The 19745-nt window shown below is 31.9% G+C and overlaps 1 protein-coding gene across 1 annotated transcript in view; it reads right to left on the bottom strand.

Moving 5' to 3' along the window:
• LOC145293967 (calcineurin subunit B type 1) overlaps positions 1 to 19745 on the bottom strand; it is a 113309-nt gene that overhangs the window by 22692 nt on the left and 70872 nt on the right. The window contains exon 3 of the mRNA XM_080140842.1: positions 3370 to 3546. Within this exon, the coding sequence (XP_079996968.1) occupies positions 3370 to 3546 (177 nt within the window). The remainder of the gene's footprint in view (positions 1 to 3369; positions 3547 to 19745) is intronic.

The raw sequence follows: 19745 nt of genomic DNA on the forward strand, positions 1-19745 counted from the left end.
TGGAAAGTGATAGGTGTTTAAAATGTTTTCTTTGGTCATTACGAATCAGTTACGGTTTTAGATTTTCTTAAAGTATCTTCAGCCCATTTGCTGATCTTATTTAAAGCTAGTTATGATTTGCATTTTGCCAAATGCATATGATTTGCAATTCACTGCAGTCGTAATTCTCTCTATATATTCTATTATAGAAGCATCATTATTCTTTAGTTTTATGTAAATAATTTCATTATTTTGTCCTTTAATTTACATGTTCATGTTGTGTAAATTAAATGAACATGCTGAGAAGAGTTACCTTCTCTAAGCGCTCATGGAGAGATGTATAAATATTAGGGTGGGTGGTTGAATGAGCATAAAATCAGAGGAAACGGGGTAAGAGAAATAAATACAGCCAGTTAAGAGAGATTAATGACTTTAGTTAATTATAAATTACAATTAATTAGAACACTTAATATTTTTTCTTTTCAAATTGTTGCAATATTTTTGGGATAATTTTTGTAGGTATGTTTATAAATTTAGTATTTTAAAATTATCTTCATACTAAAGCATACTTCCTTGACATACACTATTTTCCTGTTCTTTCATGACAAAAAGTGTAGTCCTCACTCCTACTTGAAAATTTGTTTTCCAATAAATTTTGGATAAAAAGAGGCAATTTGGTCTTTAATCAAAGATCTTTTATTACACCATACTTACAGATCATTATAAGTCTTCTCCAGAAAAAAATGAATTGCAACCAGGTGCTCCTTTTTAATGAAGGTCTCTTTAATAAAAGTCTCCAATTTAATCAAGTAATCTGTAGTACTTTCTTTTTTCCTGAAACTAGTCTACACCTCTGACATCAGATTATTTGACTCTAGGTACCATGTTAATCCTTTCCATGACTTTATAGAGCGCTAATGTTATCAGTCTATGGTTTAAAGGATTATCAGTTTTTCCCAGCTTCGGTATTGCCTGCCTGCAAAGATTTAGAATTTTTCCACTAATCAATGTTTCATTAGGAAGGTATTTTGAGGATATTGTACAAATTGTTTTAGAAACTTGTAGAATATATCATTCAGACTTGTTGCTATAGTGTGTTTTTTTTTTTTTGTTTTTTGCAAAGGATTCATTGAGTTCCAACCTTGTGAAGAACTGATTATAGCTTTTACTAATTTTGGAACTAAAATGTTTAAAACATTTTTCCAAATTTTTTTTTTTCAGTGACTCTTAGAACCAGAATTTTGAGAAAAGCTTTCTGCTAAGGCATTAGATACATCTTTTTAAGCATTGGTTTTTATGAGATGCTTCATTGGTATGCTGCCATTCTTGCCAGCTATCTTTGCCATCATGCTTCATATCACCTTAGACTTTGTGCTTGAATTTATTTTACATATATAGTCCTTCCATGAATTTTTTAGACTGCTTTAGTTTGTCAAGACCTGGCTCTTGATTCCAAACAAATTCAATTTCTCTCTAATAGAACTCAAATTGAATCATCTCAAGATAGTACGATGTGCCTGGATAGCCTTTAGTCATCACTTATCAAACAAAGAGTTTGTGGATAACTTTAAACTGTTTCCTCAACTATTTCTATAAGTTTCTCCAGAAAGTTGATGGAGTGATCTTTGAACATTTTAACTTAGACAGTTTTTCACGACATTGTTCCCAATCGTCTTTCTGCAAATTCCATCATGGTATTCCTTCGTAGAGTTGAGGACCTGCGCTTTTCAGAACAATGCGAAAGTAGTCACTCTCACATATCACATTGCACAGACGTGGAGGATGTGCGATGAATATTGCTGGATCACACATAGTTTAGAGCTGAATACGTTCCTAATGCCAAGTACAGATCTGTTGGTTTCATTGCTATAGAGACAAGAGTTATTTTTCTATAAATTTTTCCAATCTGTCTTTTAATTTTTACTTTCACTGCCTCATATTTCATTAGGACTCAAAGTCACAAACAGAATGAATGGTTTGAGAAGCTGTTTTATTAGGTTATTCAGTTTAGATTTGATAATTATCTGGCTCCGTAGTAAAAAGATGGATCAGATCGTCATGGTTTTGTGCAATGTTACTGATGCAGAAACCACATGTAGATTTGTATCAAGTAGTATTTGGCTTTACAAAATTTTATTTACAACTATAAATGTTCCCACAATGTTCTATCTGTACTTTCATTTATATAGTTGTATGGGATACATTTTTTTTTTTTTTTTTTTATATAGGAATATCAACATTTTCTCCAAAGAATGTTTCCTGCAAGCAGACAACTGCTTCACACATTCTCATGAGAACCGACTCTTCAAAATTTGCCCTAACATGCACATTCTATTAAATGATTTTTATTTTACATGCTTTATTTCATTATATTTTCTTTAAACTGGCTCTTGTGAATTTGTTTTCGACTTCCATTTTTTGATAATTCCTTGAATTTTTCAATTCAATAATAGAATAGCATTTTTTCCTTGGTTCTTTTGTTATTTAGTTTTAGCCTTTGGAGTATTTCCTACCAGTCTCTGTAGATGTAGAGGGTATCTTCGACATCGGTCTGTATTTTCGATGGGCATTGTCGAATCCTTAATCACATTTGTTTCTGGCTGCTTTGGTATGCACTTCACTTTCTCCCAAACACTAAAAGAATCCATAAACATTTCATAAAATTCCCGCCACTTGTCTGAGTTAAGTTTCAGCAATTTTTCCACCAGTTCATTGTACCTCATCTCCTTTAACTGAAGAGTTCTATTTTGATATGTTTTTCAATAATGGCTTCAAATGCAGTGGCACAGAATTGAGGCATTGTATAAGCCTCAAAGATCATTCTAGCCTCTGAGAAAACCAGACTTTATCATCTTAATTTCTTTAAAGAAATCATACAATCCTGAAAAGGTGAACAAACATCTTGTTGCACAACTCATTAATGGGTCAGATTTATAAGATGCATTCTAATTCATAGTAGCCCCTTATGTCTCTGTGGAAATATGCCTTGTTTGGGGTGAATTAAAGTTAAAACAAATAAAATAAACATTTGTTGACTCATTGTCAAATGAATCTAATTGTTGATTTTTTTTTTCATTAAAAACACAATCATATGACAAACAATAGTTTTGAATTCCACCATAGAGTCCTAAAATTAGGAATTTTCCACAATAATCCAAATGTCAGGGTCGAGATGGGAGATACTTTTCCTATTATGCTCATTAAACAAAAACAAATTAGCCTCTGCTAGTTCTTTTCCAGTATCCATAAACTAAAAGTACAGAAAATTAACAATGATGGTATTATCCCTCTACATGGGTTCAGTTATTGAATGTAATCGCAGAGGGGGAGAGAAAGAAACAGTGGGATAGGAAGAGAGACATTAAAATGGGAATCATTTTAGAAACTTACCTTTAAAGTCTACTTCACCATTACCGTCTGTATCAAATATATCAATAACCCGCTGGACTAGTGGATTCTGTTGTAGTTCAGGAAGTGACATGAATTCATCAATACTTAGTGAACCAGAATTGTCCAGGTCCAATTTTCGGAACCTTTTGCCCAATCTTTTGATTTCGTCTGCATCAACTATTAAAAAAGAAAGAAAAAGACATTTGAACAGGAATAAAAACATTTCACATTCAAATTAAATTTATTCTAACAATATCAATTTTTTCTTTGCAAAAAAAATAAATAAATAAATCTATATATAAAAGTGAAAGAGTGTGTGTGTGTGTACATTTCCCTACACAATATCTCTGTCAATTTTCAGCCTACAGACTCGAAATTTGATATACAGGGTACTGAGATTTGGGAAAATCTTTGTAATCGGTTTTCGGCCAGAAATTTGGCGGTTATGGGGTCAAGGTTCAATGATTTGACCTTTGAGAACTCTACTAAACTCCTCCGACAATTTTGGGTCTAAACACTTGAAATTTTAGATATAGGTTCCTTGGACATGAATCTAACTTAATAACTTGATTTGAGCCCAAAACGAATGTAAAGGGGTCATAATAGGGGTCAAAGTTTAAAAAATTGACTGCTTTTTCTTTTTTGCTCAGCATACACCTCCAAACACCCGGGCAACGCCGGGCTGAAATGCTAGTAAAAAAAAAAAAGAAAAAAAAAGTGAAACATGGTTTACAAACCAACCAGTTTAGTGTTATTTATTTGCCTCCCCACTAGGACAGAGTTAGATACAAGGTCGGTTTTTAATGCGAGGAATCCAGCTCCCCAAAAAGGAGCACTCTGAATAGGAACAAAAATAACAAATTGTCTAGGTCATGAAGGATTTCTCCTTCACTGACCAGGGACAGAAAAGTAGCACCAGAACAGATATTACACTGATCTTGTCCCAACCAGTTTAGTGTGCAAAAATTTTTCTCTTTATATCTCGTGTCATTAATAATTTTCTCCAGGCTGCTTCAAATTAGCATGCCATATTCAGTGATATGCGATTTAAATTTTTTATTTATTTATTTTTTTTAAATGTATCCAATGTGTATTTATGCATATAAAAAATTCCATTGTTAAAAAAATATTTGTCAATAGGGTAGATTTAATACGGTTTTATGTTATTTTTTATAAAAAATACAAAGCCAAATATTTGCTTTAATAAATTAAAGTGTGGCTCTATTATCACATTTCCTTTCTATTCAATTTTTTTTTTAATCGAGTTACCACTTATCAAGGCCTGAAAGCCTCGACAGGATAAGGATTAATAGTGGTCACCAAGACAGCAGTGTAGTGATCATTAGTGGAGGAAATTTGGTAGAAAGACTATTTAGAGGCAGACTCAAGTACTTGTTTACATTGGACTTGAAGATGACCATGTTGTAATCAGCTGGAAAGTAAGCCAGCAATTCCAGGAAATAAGCTTTGTTCATGGAACTCATGTTTAGTCTTAAGGATAGATAAAATGAGGGAAATTGTTGATAATGGTTGTAACTAGCGAAGTGCTTTTTGTGAATGTTTAGTGGAGAGGGAGCAAACGAGCACCTGCCATGAAAATACTAGCACAGAGCCAGGATCCCAAAAGCTTTTCTGAGAAAGAGGTTGCAGAGAAGAGAAAAGGTAAGTTCCAGAAGCTTGTTGAAGCAGGATTCTTCTTTAAGAAAGCCATTCATATCAATTGGGGCCAAGTAGTGATCAGAGCGTTGATGGGGAAAATAACAGTTTGGTTTTGGAAGAGTTAAAATTAAATCAACCACCTTTTGCCCAATTGCACCTAGTGTTCAAGATTGGAGGAAAGAAACTCTGAAAGATCTTGGTCGTTGCTAAAGTGTTATCATAGTTGATGGTGTTATATCTGCATATATGTCGACAAATAAACTTAGAATGTGGTTTGGGAGATCATTAATGAAGACAAGGAAGAAAGTTGAGTCCAGAATATATTCTTGGGGCATGTCAGCATTGATACTTTGAGCTTCAGACTTTTGCCCATCGACCACTATCTGAGAGAAAAGATCTGCTAGTTGAGAAAACATTTCTAGATATTCTGTAGCTGGAAATCTCGTGAATAGATATTTATGTTAAACTATCAAATGCCTTTGATATACCAAGAGTTATTGTTCTAGAGCAGAAACTCCTGTCAAAAGTTTCACTGATCATATGTGAGATTACAGTCAGTACATCAGCTGTAGATCTCGCCAGACGAAAGTCATTGTTTGCCACCGAGTAAGTTGTTTTTTTATTTAGGTGGGTGATAATTTCTCTAACATGGATTCAAGCCCATTTCACAATGATAAAAGTAAAAAAAAAAAAAAAGTCTTTTACAGCCGATATACCATCAACGCATTATCTATTTTATGCTTCTATAAATATCTCTGTAAAAGCACATGGAAAAGTAAATCATTCAATTTTCCTTGAACATGTAACTACCAATAAGATTCTGATATTTATACCTAAAAAAACAAAAAAACAAAACAAAATAAAACTTAATACAAAATTATACATTTTTTTTTTTTTTTTTTTTTTAAATTTTGGGAAAGGCACCAACGAGCTACCTAAAGAATATTATGGCTCTAGAAGCGAAGGGAGGCAACTTCTCTATCTTCAGTTTGGACTAAAAAAAAAAAAAAAATAAAATAAAAAATCTATACCAACATTTATTGAAATTGTAAGTCAAGAACCATATTTTACCGAGTTTCATGCATTAGTTTTTCTAATTCGACTAAAAGTCGAGAAAAAAAAAAAAAGAAAAGTTGCACCCATTAAGGAAGTGTTCATGAAGTACAAATTGTGTAATGAATATGTACTGTGATCATGGGTTGGGATCATAACTGCATACAAATCTAATCAAAACTTTGCATTCAATTATAATGTAATATTGTAATAAGAAATGAACAGAGCTTCCTGGCTTTAGAAAATAGCACCTTTTATTCAATGAAGCATTCACAATGCATAATTTCTATTGTTGAAATTCGGCAGTGGGTATGCTGGAAATCAAACAAAAACTTCCTATGTCCTGCGAAACGGATATATTCATTTGAAGTGGCCAAGTTGTTTTGGATACAGTTTTTCGGGGCATAATTGCCTTACTGAACAAATGTTCATCGAAGTTGGTATATCCTTTGCACTAGGCTTTACCTTTTAATCTCTTCCCAGGTGGTTCTATCAGTCTGTAGTTGTAGCTTAACCAGCCAATCATATTCTTGGAAGGAAGAACCCGGATGTATTCATATTCATTAGATAAAGATAACAATTAAAAGTTGACAATGGAGATCTTTAATTTCAACTATTAATTACAAAATTTGTGTGGACGATTCCTCACTTCAATTGTACAAACTATAAAACAAATAAAAAAAAATCATTTATTTAAATATTAAACAAAAGACTTTAAACCTCGTTTTGTTAAAATTATTTAATATTAAATAGTGTGTGTGTGTGTGTGTGTGGTTAATAACCCCCCCCCCAAAAAAAAAAACGACAAAAAAACACGAAAATAAAAACAAATTCATGATTAATACATGGCAAGATCAGTGCAGGTGAAAATGAAAATTATTTGCGAAAGAGAAATGTGATCTGTACACAAGAGAATGTCACACAAAGAAAAATGTTAGCGAAAATAAATGCGCATCATTTGAGCCTTGAAAAACAAAAAAAACCATTGCTTTGAGGATAGACCGACACTGCTTTGATTATCATTCATCTGAAAGGCATATTCCTTAGAGAGTCGGATGCAAAAGAGAGAGAGAGAGAGAGAGAGAGAGAGAGAGAGAGAGAGAGAGAGAGAGCATACGTGCTTAGTAGCTTCCTTATAGCAATTGTTAAGCAGTTATCTTTAACATGATAAAAACGATAGAGATATACAGAGAGATGTGTACATAAAACGTATTGAGAGAATCCTGCAAGTTTTTCAGTTTCAAAAATAACAGTAGGAAGGAAAGGATATCTATTAAAGATTCGTTAATAACTCGGCAATCACCCTGAGAGTTCTGGGTACAGGTTCACGAGTGCTGAACAGCAGGCAACAAAGCGATATTTTATTATGCCAAGGTTTCATGAACCGATTACCAGCAATCGAATGAGAGAGAAGAGTTGCATTTATGCTTACACACAAAGATTTTTTAAGTCTAAACACAAATAGAATCAATAATTTGACCTTGAGCCAGATCAGGTAGATTTGGAATATAAACTATTCTCGTGGTGTTATTCTCACGTTTTGGCCGATGTAACCTCTGACCTTTTTTCAGATGCACCTTATTGAAGTCTAAAATCTATAAGCAATTTTAAATGGAATCTTTTAATCCATAGTAGTAGATTGTTCTCGTTCTGGCAACCATAACCAGTTAGAAGTTTTAAGTAATTTTGATCTTAGTATCGGCTGCAGTGAAGACTGAACTTTTAACTTCCAGAAGATTGTTACTTAGAACTGATTATTACTCAATACCTTTATCAGTTGCATCCAATTATAGTATTAATGTTAAGAGTTTGAAACCTGATTTTGTTTTCGATGTTTAATATTACTACTTATTAGGTGCATATGTGTGTATATGCATATGCATACACACACATACAAAATTTACTCCTAAATTAACCAATCATTCTAAATTTTGGAACAAAGCTTCTAGATAATCTGGATAATCAGAGTGTAATGCAAAGGAGATAGAAACCCTTCAAAAATTCAGATGCATTCAATTTTGTTTCTGTGAAATTTTAAGTATTAGACATCAATTAATAAACATTCCTCAAATTTGAGTTTCTTTTGGGGTATTTTAAAGGGTTTTAACAGCATAGTATAGGCACCAGCTCTTTAAATATATATCTTCATCTCAAAAGTTCAGAAACAAAACCACAAAATATATTGACCATTGAGTTAAAGCTACGTAAAAAAAAAAAAAAAAAAAAAAAAAATCGAAGGAACAAAGTAAATAACTATTATAAATAAAGTGTACCATGCAGTTAAAGGTAAAAATAATAACTTGTCTTTGTTCCTTCATTGCTTCTGACTATTGCATAATTCAATAGTTCGCATGTGTTTTTAACGATTAGTTCTAACATCAATTTCCATGAAATTAGTAATTAAATACAAAGAAATTATGTATATTAGCAATTCAGTTCAGTATTGCCCAGGAGTAGTTTTAGATATTGAAATGAGGGATAATTTTAACATCTAAATTTAATGTTCAATGATCATTCACATCCGGACTAGCAGATAGAAATGATCAAAGGTTTAGCATAGATTAAAAAATTACGTCAAGCACAAATCAAAAATTCAAGAAAAAGTCTTTAGAAATAGCATCTATGTTATATGGTCCAGAAGTGAATGATCAGTTTCAGACTTGTGAGCAACTCATGAAAAAACTGCCCAGGTGTTTGTGTTACAAGAAAATAAAAAAATTTAACAAATCCTATCAACATTTGCTATTTACAACTGCACCTATTTGCTGCAATTTAGCTTCATTTATAGTCTACTTACTTGTGTCATCACAAAGGCAGAGTTAAACACATGATCGGTTTTTAATCTGGCAGAAAATTCAATTAGCAGAAAGTGGCACATTGGATTGGAACAAAAACGAAAATTATCTCAGTTAAGGATTTTTTCCCCTCCTTGACAGAACAGAAAGGTGAAGCATAATATCAGAAAAAATTGACCCTAACCAATGTCTTATATTCATTTTTCATAAAGTGTCAGGAAAGGAAGAAGGGCAAGACAAGAAGGGCAGAGAACAAGATAAAAACAAAAAGTAAGGAGGAAAGAAAAATTGACCAACTATTAAATAAAATAGGGCTCTCGCAATTTAGTGGGATGGGGTTATTTCATCCAAACGGCGATTTAATCTGATTTTTCTGTATAAAAAAAAAAAAAAGGCTGAAATTCTGCTAAAATGCAGAGAACTTGCTTCCCATAAGTTTAGATGGACTTTAGATGCAAAATTGATCCCCATCAATTTGTTGCAGGCTATTTACATACACAGCATAATCACATTGACATACCGGTTCCTGTTCGATCACCAAAGCTATGTTGAGCCTGGTCAATACTAAGATGATAACCATTTAGTAATACTAGATGCTGTATGTGCTCTGAAGCCTGGAGAGGGATGGGCACCATCACGTTATTCATACCAGAGACACACTGCATAAAATAATATCTAAATAGAGTTAAGGGATTCCTCCATCATCCATTTACATAGAATCAGGCAAGGAAAGACTCATAGCAGCAAGTTCACATTGGTCAACAAAGAAGGAAAAAAAAAGGGGGGGGGGTCTTCTAAACATGGTAACCATTTGGTAATACTGCATGAAATAGCAGTATTACCAGATGTGTACATACTTGACCTTGAGTGTTGTTGGAGAGCAATAACTCCAATTTCTTCTTGGTTAAATAACGCACAAATAAGTAACAAACAAGTTTTTGTTTTGTTTTTTTCCGAAGAGAAAATATTTGAAAATCAAAACATTTATTGCATAAAAATGTATCAATATATCATTGTAAAAACATTTATTTAAAAGTCTGCACCAGGAAATATAATTTTCTGAAAACAATTTTGTAATGAAAGCAACATTGGATTTTTATAAAGTAAAAAAGCTTCTTTTTTTTTTTTCTCCAAACAAATAATTTAAATGAAACATTTTTTGAATTAAAGCAACTTTGAAGGGTCAACAAATAATAATTTAAATGTTTTTTTTTTAGCGGTTCCACCATATCGGTGAGAAAGCGACCCCTCCCTGTAGAAAAGTGCCCAGTTGAGGGTGAAGGAATTAATGTTTTTAACCAATTTTTTGATATTTCTCGTCCGAATGGTGTGTATATATATATATTACACACATGTACATAATATATACCTTATCATGAGTAAAACATGCCTCACCTAGTTGAAACCATTTTAAGTCAGGAGAGGAAGCAAGAAAGCAAATTGCAAGTTAAATAGTCACATCAGACTTACCCTACCACCAGAGACGAATTTAGAAAGAAAACTTTCATTTTTTATAATATAAAGCCAGATTTCTGTTTCTATTTAGAGATTGGAAAAAAAAAATTCTAGAGAACTTCAGCAGTTGTCATTCCAATTTTGGTAGTTTTCCTATTATAGATTTTAAAAGAAATAATCTAGATAATTTTTCTGAAGATTTAAAATGATCTAATCTTTCTAAATAAGAAATTACTATATGCAAACATTCAGTTTAGAAATTTAACCTGCAAAGAATATTAAATAATCTTTAGAGTTAACTCTGAATTAAAAGAGAACGACAATTCAACCAATTAATATTCAAATTAATCTTTCTTAAATTGTGGGATTTAATAATATCCCTTCAGCCATTCAATATGGATACAAGTTCCTCAAAATGGATCAATAGGCTGACCTTAAAATTTAAAAGACAGACGAAGTGACTTTTCAAAGGCAAATTAGATTTGCTGTTTGCTTGATTCTAGACATTACACAGAGTTAAACCAGAGTTTTCAAGGAGAAATAGGTTGTTCGTGGCACTAGGTACAGGTCAGTTTTTTTTTTCCAAAGTAATAGTCGGAAAGTATTAATGAACAACTTTAAAGGCCAGCTGAAAAGCAGACAAATGCAATTAAGTGACTTTCAGATTCAGAAAAGGCAACATTAAAAAAAAAAAAAAAAAAAAAAAAAAAAAAAAATTAAATGAAACCTATGAATGCAAGTGTGCACAATCTAAATAAAGGTGAATTTTAGCATATTTATAGTTAATAGGCAGCAGAATTTTGTAGAAATGACTAACACTGATGCTGAAAAAAAGTAAAAATATTAAATTGAATTTTTTTGCAAATACCATGATAAAAAACTTTACATTATTTGTGCTTAAAATTATAATATAAAATTAAATGTATATGTTTATATAGATTTTCACATACAGAATTCACTCCTAAGCTAGTTTACATATAATTATACATGTTGGAATAGAGTTCTTAGGCGTAAGAGTAGTAATGTGGGCTATATTTAGTTTTATACAAAGAGAACGGAATGTAAGTTTTTTGTTAACATTCTGATGCTGCCGATTTTTATGAAATTTTAATAGTTATTAGACAGGAATTAACATTCCAAATATCAATTTCATAGAAGTATTTTAATAGATTTTAGAGGAAAACATCCTTATTTGAAAAATTCAGATTTGCATGAAATTGATACACTGCACAACAGTAGGGCGGCTGGATGAAGACTAGGTGGCTGACATTCATTATCAAAATGGACATCCAGGCATGAAACAAACTTTATTTTGCCAGATTGGTTAACTCACAAGTGTTCGAAACACACTGCTAAATCCGTTATGAAAGCCTGTAAAACCTGTTAATAGGTCCGGCACCTGTTTGCTGGAAGAAATGAAAACTCACCACAAAAAACGGAGGAAGATTAGCGATGGATATAACCCACCACAATGGCGCGGCTTTTTCTAACTATCATCAACTGCGGCCCCTCTAGATTTGCAATATGGCGACAACTCGGACAGATGCAACCACCGTCATCCGACAGTTGGAGAATATTTTCCTTGAGCGAGGCTGATGGAAATACTAACCGACAACGCCACTGCTTTCACTAGTAAAGAGTTTGGAGAATTTGCAAAGAATTGGGACATACATCTGCGGTTGAGATGTGCTTATCTAGTGGAAATGGGATTGTAGAACGGAGCCATAAAATCATTAAGACCATTGTGGCCAGAAAGAAGCTTCTACTGGAAAAATGTCGCCCCAAAGGATGACGTTTTACCTTCCACCGCACCAGATGGTGTGCTACATAGATACCACGTTCAAATTAAAGATGTTGAAGCTAACCCACTGTCCAAACCAGAAGTGACTGGAGGGAAGTATGAAAGAGACATCGTTTGGGTTAAAAATCCGTGTAGCAGGTGCACAGCAAAATATAACATCGGCCGCGTTACTGATGTGATCATCCTGCAGTCTGTGAAAGTTGATGGGTGCCTCAGCACGTTAAAGACTTTTCACCAGTAATATGGATGCACTTATCAAGTGATGAAAGTGATTCTGAGGATAGCGAGTGGCTAATCTATTTGGATTCAAATCCATATGACAGTGATATTGATGCTAGCAACCTCACAACTGATGAGGTGTCTATTGAAAGCCGACCTGCAGATGTGAGTACACATGAGAGTGAGGCCCACATTATTCCTCTTTGAAGAAGTACCCAACAGATAATTCCTCCTTGCCCCATTTGTGATCATGAGATCAGGGGGAAGTGTAGGGAAAATCATAGCATACCTGGTAATGTAGGTTTCATTAGCATACCTGGTAACATGCATTTCTCATTAAAGAGAGTCTTGAACTCCAAACCTGACTGACAAAACAAAAACATATCTTATGCAAATTGAGACGCGTTTCTTTTTTTGTCGGTTCAACACGGTGGAGTGCAACTTTTGTCGGGGAACTTGGCGTAGAAAATAATACTTCTTTATTTTTCCTCAACTTAAAACATTCAACATTAGGGTAAATGTTTACTTTAACTACAACAGAACACCGACCAATAAAATTTGTTTTTTTGTAGGTTTTCGGGGTCGCTAACAACGAATCTGATATTCAAACCCGTCGCAAATTTACCGTTTGCATGGTATTAACCCTAGAACCCTCGCATTATTTTGTGCTAACTCACCGCCATCGTTTATGCTATTCTTACATGATGCGTCTGCGCATGGACGCGCGTAGTAAGGCGACTTGTCACATCGCGGAAGAATTTTTAAGCAGACATTTGAAATAAGAATGTTTTCAAAAACAAAATGTGGTCCATTTTTCTGTGTTACATAGTTTTTGATGGTTTTTAATTGATCTAAAAAACAAATTAACTTTTCACGAGTGATTTACAAAAACATTTTTATTTTACGTTTTTTATTTTTATTTTTTTGCAGGGGGTGTATTCAATTATAGAACTTGTACAACATTTAAGAGATGCTTCTGCAGTTTAATTTACCGTTTTACCGTAAGTAACGCACCGACATACACCGAGCAGAAGAACTGTTTAATTTTTCACAAAAATTTTGTTTACATTAGGGGGTAGGGCGGTGAGGGGCAGGGGCAAGGGGGACGGATGGTGTCGCGGACGCATCGTGTAAGAATAGCATAAACGATGGCAGTGAGTTGGCACAAAATAGTATGAGGGTTCTAGGGTTAATACCATGCAAACGGTAAATTTGCGACGGGTTTGAATTTCAGATTCGTTGTCAGCGACCTCGAAAACCTATATAAAACTAAATTTTATTGGTCGGTGTTCTGTTGTAGTTAAAGTAAACATTTACCAACATTAGAAAAAGAAACAGGAATCTTCTGAAGATCTCCATTCCATAATAAGAGCAATCAGACTTCTGAAAAAGAATTTCAAAAACCATCTAAAAAATATACCCAGTGAACAAAGTGCAGGGAAAATTCAAACAATTGCACTAAAGGGACAATTAGAATTTTAAGATCTCTTGTCATTTTGTTTTTATGTACGAGATAGCGGATGAATGTTTGACATCTGGTAGGATGCCCCATCCTCAGCTAGCACAAAATAAAATTGAAGAAAAAAAAAATCCATAAATCTGTTCAAGTAAACTACAAATGCTACTGTAAATGTCCATGAAGAGATCAGGATAAGAAATGGACGCCTACAAAGCATATAGCACTTCATAACATTAAGTCCCTTCTCAAAAATGGTGGTTAAACTAAATACTTTTCAATCTAATTCAAACAAAATTGGCATCAGTATATGTCTATGTAAATATTTCTATTAGTTATAAAAAAGTGCATGGGGCGATCTAGAATTTTCTACATGTGCATAAAGACCTCAGGAAACCAATTTTCATAACTTCAGTCATCTTTTTTTTCAAGACTTCGAAATAAGTTTAAACTACTTTTAGGAATCAAAATAAACTCAATTATAATAAAAAATGTTAAGAGTAATAAAATTATGACATAAGTAGTGAAAGAAAATGTGACTTATACTGTTGGAATGCATTTTTGACACTAGTCCCATTTGTTGGTGTCTACTTACAGTTTGAAAAACATGCTAATCAGTAAGGAAGAGATTTGTAGAATAAAGGAAAAACACTTCAGTACTAAAACAAACAAGTAATCCCTAGGCAGTTGAGAGTTCTCAAATTAACCTGCAGAAAAATCAGTTTTTTGTTCATATCTGATCAAGTTACTTTATATACTAGTTAAAAATAACCTGTGCCATAATATTAGTCTGATAAGATTCTATCAAAGCACTAGGATATCTTTTAAAAAGGTTAGGAATGGAGATCAAGAGTCTGAATACAAAAGACAATTTGGCGCTTCTACACTATCAGAACGAAATTTCAGAAATCGTAATACCGATTTTTAGATTAAAACCATGGTATTTATGTATTCCTCGTATTTTTAAGATGATTATATCCAAAAATTACGAAAATCAATAAGGTAGAATAATAATAGAATTTGAAGAAAACAATCGCATTTGCTTATGTAAAACACAGGAGAGTTCAAAAGGGAGTTAATTTTCCATTTCAATTTAAACAAGATGGTTACAATTTTTCACCTAACATAATTAAAGTTTTTTTAATTCAGTAATATTCAGGTAATTTCGACCACATAATTTGGAAGCTAACATTTTATTAGAATTGACAAAAAAAAAAAAAAAAAAAAAAAAACGTCAGTAGAAATCATTGTTTTTTATCTGAAAACTATTTATTGACTACAAAATTTCGTTCTGATAGTGTAGAAGCTCTGACAATTTTGATGATGCAAACAATCTTTTATGCTCTATGAAAATGATTATGAGCTTTTTTTTAGTTTCTTTTTAAAAAGGCAGACGCTAAAAGTGTATAAATGAAACCATTACACACTTGCTAATTTTCTTCATTTTTAAACCAACGGTGTGTATGAATTCTCTCCACAGAACTTCAAAATACAAATGTTCCTTCCTTGTCAAGTCTACAAGCTCAATTCTCAATTAATGACGAAGCTCATTACCAAAAGAATTTTTCAAAGAAATAGCACACAATTCATTCTTAAACTATAACTCCAAGTACAATGAATAAGGATACACATACAATTACGACATCTTTAGTCAGTAGTTGGGTCAAGACAACAGTAGGCAGCCCGGGTGGAAAGAGGTGTTTAAAAAAAAAAAAAAAAAAAAAAAAAAAGTGGTAGTAGGCAGGAAGGCTCGAACCCATAACTCGGAGAAAAAGGTAAAAAAAAAAAAAAAAAAAAAAAAAAACCACATTTCTCTCACCACTTCTTATTCACCCCTTTCCTTCCACCATCTAAAATATTCATGCACAGATGAAGTGTTTCTATAGTGTGTGTGTGTATACAATATATAGGAATACAAAAACAAATACCACAGCCTTTAATCTAGCTGTTTGATACAATTTTAGGAAATACAGGTTTTCAAATTTTAACATATATAGTATCTCAATTAACCATTTCTATATCCTGGTTTGTAAATGGACCGGGAGGGGGGGGGGTATATTTCCACGAAAGGCATAAAAAATAAAATACACCATTCCCCATTTTATTTACGAACTCGGTAATGTAAACATTCGTTTTAATAAATGAAATACGCAATGACTATTGGAAAAGGGTTTTAATATTTAGGCTACATTTCAGATACATAAAGTTTTAATGACTTAAAACTATTAGTGGAGGTTTTATGTTAATAGAAACGTAAATATATACAGAATTTTCTGTGTATTCACATATACAGATACTTATCTAATTGTAGCATCCATTTTTATAGTTTGTGCTCAACTTTATGTAAATCGATTTTCTGGACAGATATTTACGTTGACACTATTCCTATTTTTTAAAAATAAATAAAAATGAATTAAGTGAACGAAAATTGCCCAAATTGTGTAGGGGATGGGGACGAGTATGTTTCAAAGATAATTTCTGAAAGCTTGGTGCCTAATAAACGCATCAAAAAGGAAGAGAAAAAACTAATAGTAAAAATTTGTAAGTTCTAAAATTGTATTACAGAGTTTTATCCTCTATTTAAAAAAAAAAAATGTGAATAATTTGTTATGATTGAACGTTGCAAAAATTATATTGAACAAAAAACTCAAATGAATAGGTTATTTACTTAGGATTTAAAAACATTTTATTTATGTATGTATTACTAAAACTAGAGTATATTCTTTGCAAAAAAAAAAAAAAAAAAAAAAAAAAAAAAAAAAAAGGAGGATATCCTACTCCTATCCGCCAACAAAAAAATAACCAGTTCGTTTCATAATAAAGTTTGTAGTTTTTACGTTTATTTTTAAACTTTAGGAACAAAGGAGTAATTTGAATAATTTGGATTAATCCGACTACCATTCTCATCGTTCAGATTATTCTCAATATTTCAGCCGATGTAACCTTTGACTTTCTTAAGGTATTATCTTTTGGAACTCTGGCATTTGATGTTGAACTCTATACAGAATTTTGAAATAAACCTTTTACACCAGCCAAAATAATGCCCAAGATGAGAATAGTAATCTGAACAATCCAATTTATTAATCCTCATCTAAAAAATTCTGCAACAAAATAGTGAAAATTCTAAACAAACATAATAGCATTAAAAAAAAAAAAAAATGGTTGCTAAACTGAAGCCAACCCAAACACTCCATTGGAATTTATAAATTTTTAACCACATGATTTATCAGCTGGTTTAGTATATTATGGTAAGCATAAAAAAATAAACTAGAAAGCAGAAAAACAGGAGAATTAAGATGAAGGTAATTTAGAATTTATTAATATATGGAATGAATGCAACATAATATATTAAAAATGACAAGATAGATAGTACAGCCTTTATGTGATGACAGTGTGAGAACACACACACACACACACACACACACACTCACACTCAAATAGACATCACACGATGGCTAAAGCCAAACAAAATCCAATCGATGAAGAGAATGGAGACAGCAGCTAAGGACCGCATTCTCACAGTAAAAGTATAAAAACAAACAAAAAAAAATGAAAAAGATTACAAAAAAAAATCGATGTATCACATGAGGCCAGTTGATATACCGTTGATGTGCCAAAGAGAAAAAAAAAACATTGTCAAATTGCAAAATAAAAAACTTGAAATAATTTTCCTATTAATTTGATCTAAGAGTATATAATGTAATAAAAAATTTAATCATCCAAGATTAATGTTATATTTCCAAATATATTTTCATAATACAAAAAGCAGAGTTTTTCCCCAAGGTTTTTTTTTCTCGTACATTTTAAAGTACATCCTAAATTTTACCCAGTTTAGGAATGGAGTTTAAAAATAAAAAAATAAAGATATATAAAAAAATAAATAAATCAATTTTAATGGTTTCAATTAGCTGCAAAATGCAATTAACTTAAGTGACCCATTTCTCTTTCAGCCTTGTTATTTCCCTCTTCCTTCATCTTATTTTATGTACTATCATTCTCACTTGTCTGTTTATAAAGTTGAAAAGAAAGGATGAATAAGTTTGGAATAGTCAACATAAAAAGTAAAGATTAACACAAGTACAAATACTATTTAAACTTTAATTGGAGAGGGAGGGGGTAATAAAATCAAGTTATATATATATTATATATACATATATAACTTGATTTTATCTTCATTTTTTATATTTAATTGGCTTTGCAAACTTTTTCAAGTTCAAACAATCTAATCTGAGCTCAGTGGGTATCATTTTTTTTCCAGTAATACACACAAACACGGATAGAAACTAAACGGTATAAGATAAATGGAATTTATTTTGATTCTGATGGATATGCTGAAATGCCTTAGAATACAATCAAATAACAAAAACAGAAGAATTTTATAAGAAAATTTGAAACGTCTGACATTTTCTCTTTAATTGAATACCCCGAAAATAATTCAAAGGAGAATTGAAAGTACTTAAATATTTTGAGTTCACCTCATTAAAGAAGGAAATTGATATTTAAAACATTAAAGGAAATAATTGAAAAGGATCAATAGGCAATCGCTGATCATTATCAAATTTGCTTCAATAAAGTAAAAATAAAAAAAAATAAAAAAACAACACTCATACAAATTCAGATTGGAATAAAGCATAAACTGATAAATATAAGTTGGCAAATTTTACAAGTTTCTCAGATTTGATAAACAAAAATAATGGGGAAGGCTAAGACAATTAACTATTTTTTTATAGCTTTTATTAATAAAATGAATTTTAATTTGTAAAAAAAAATCTATAAGATGAGGGAGCAAGGTCACAGGGTTATTTATATAGACTTTTATTTATATATATATATATATATTTCTATTGTGCTATTCTTTTTTTTTTATTCTAGATAACAATCTAGTAATGCCATGAATTAATAAAAAGCAGATAAAAATATTAAGTATTAATATTTGGAAAAAGATGCAACTAATATAAAATAAATTATAAACATTCGTATTATCTGGACTACTATTCTCATTTTGAATTATTTTAAATATTTTTGCATATTTAACCTCTGACCTTCAAGTATATCTTGACAAAATCTTGCATCTTTCTGTTGATCTTGGGGAATCTGCACGGAATTTAGAACAAACCCTTTTAATTAAGCCACAGGGAGGAAGAGTATGCATGATCTTGTCCCGTCAACTATGACTGGGCAGAAGTCATTTACAATTAGATTCTTTCTTAGTACTGCTGAAGGTCAAGAACGATACTAACAACTAAATTACTTGAAACTTCTGTCATAGCCAACAGAACAAGAGCATGCTACTCCTGTGGATTAAATAAAGGGTTCTGTTTGAAATTCTGTGTAGACTGCTGAATTTGTCAAGATACATCTGAAGTCAAAGGTGACATAATTACGAAACATTGTGAGAACGATTGCTCAAATAATCTGAATACAAATCCTCATCCATAAAAAAAAGAAAAAAAGTTAGCAACAGTTTGTAAATCGTTTTGAACAGAAGTAGAATGAAGAAAATTCATTTGCAGTTCATTTTACAATGAACACTTCAGATATTTCATGATCGCCATCTAAAAACAAGGATATCGAGTTCAGGCGGATTTACAGGTTTTAAACACTAGTAGTTAGAATCGTATTTTACATTCAAATGAAGAAAGCCTATTCGCAATATCTGTAGAAGAGGAATGCATACAATCAAAGAAAAGGTTGGTGAAATCATTTTTTTAACCCCCCCCCCTCCAAAAAAAACAAAAAAACAATAATTTTTCATTGAACAGGCAATCTTTGGAATATGATCCATCATCTTCAAAAAATTTAAAAGCTAAATAACGTAGTGCAATCTGTATATTTATAAAGTTGAGCCATCTGTCACACCGATGGCGAGATTAAAAAGCTATTCTTTCTTTTCACTACAGATGAAAAAAAAAAAACAGCTTTATGATATACATTGTCA

The sequence above is a fragment of the Euprymna scolopes genome, chromosome 15 (assembly GCF_053919585.1).
Source record: "Euprymna scolopes isolate OS-2025 chromosome 15, ASM5391958v1, whole genome shotgun sequence".
In the NCBI taxonomy this organism is placed as follows: Eukaryota; Metazoa; Mollusca; class Cephalopoda; order Sepiida; family Sepiolidae; genus Euprymna; species Euprymna scolopes.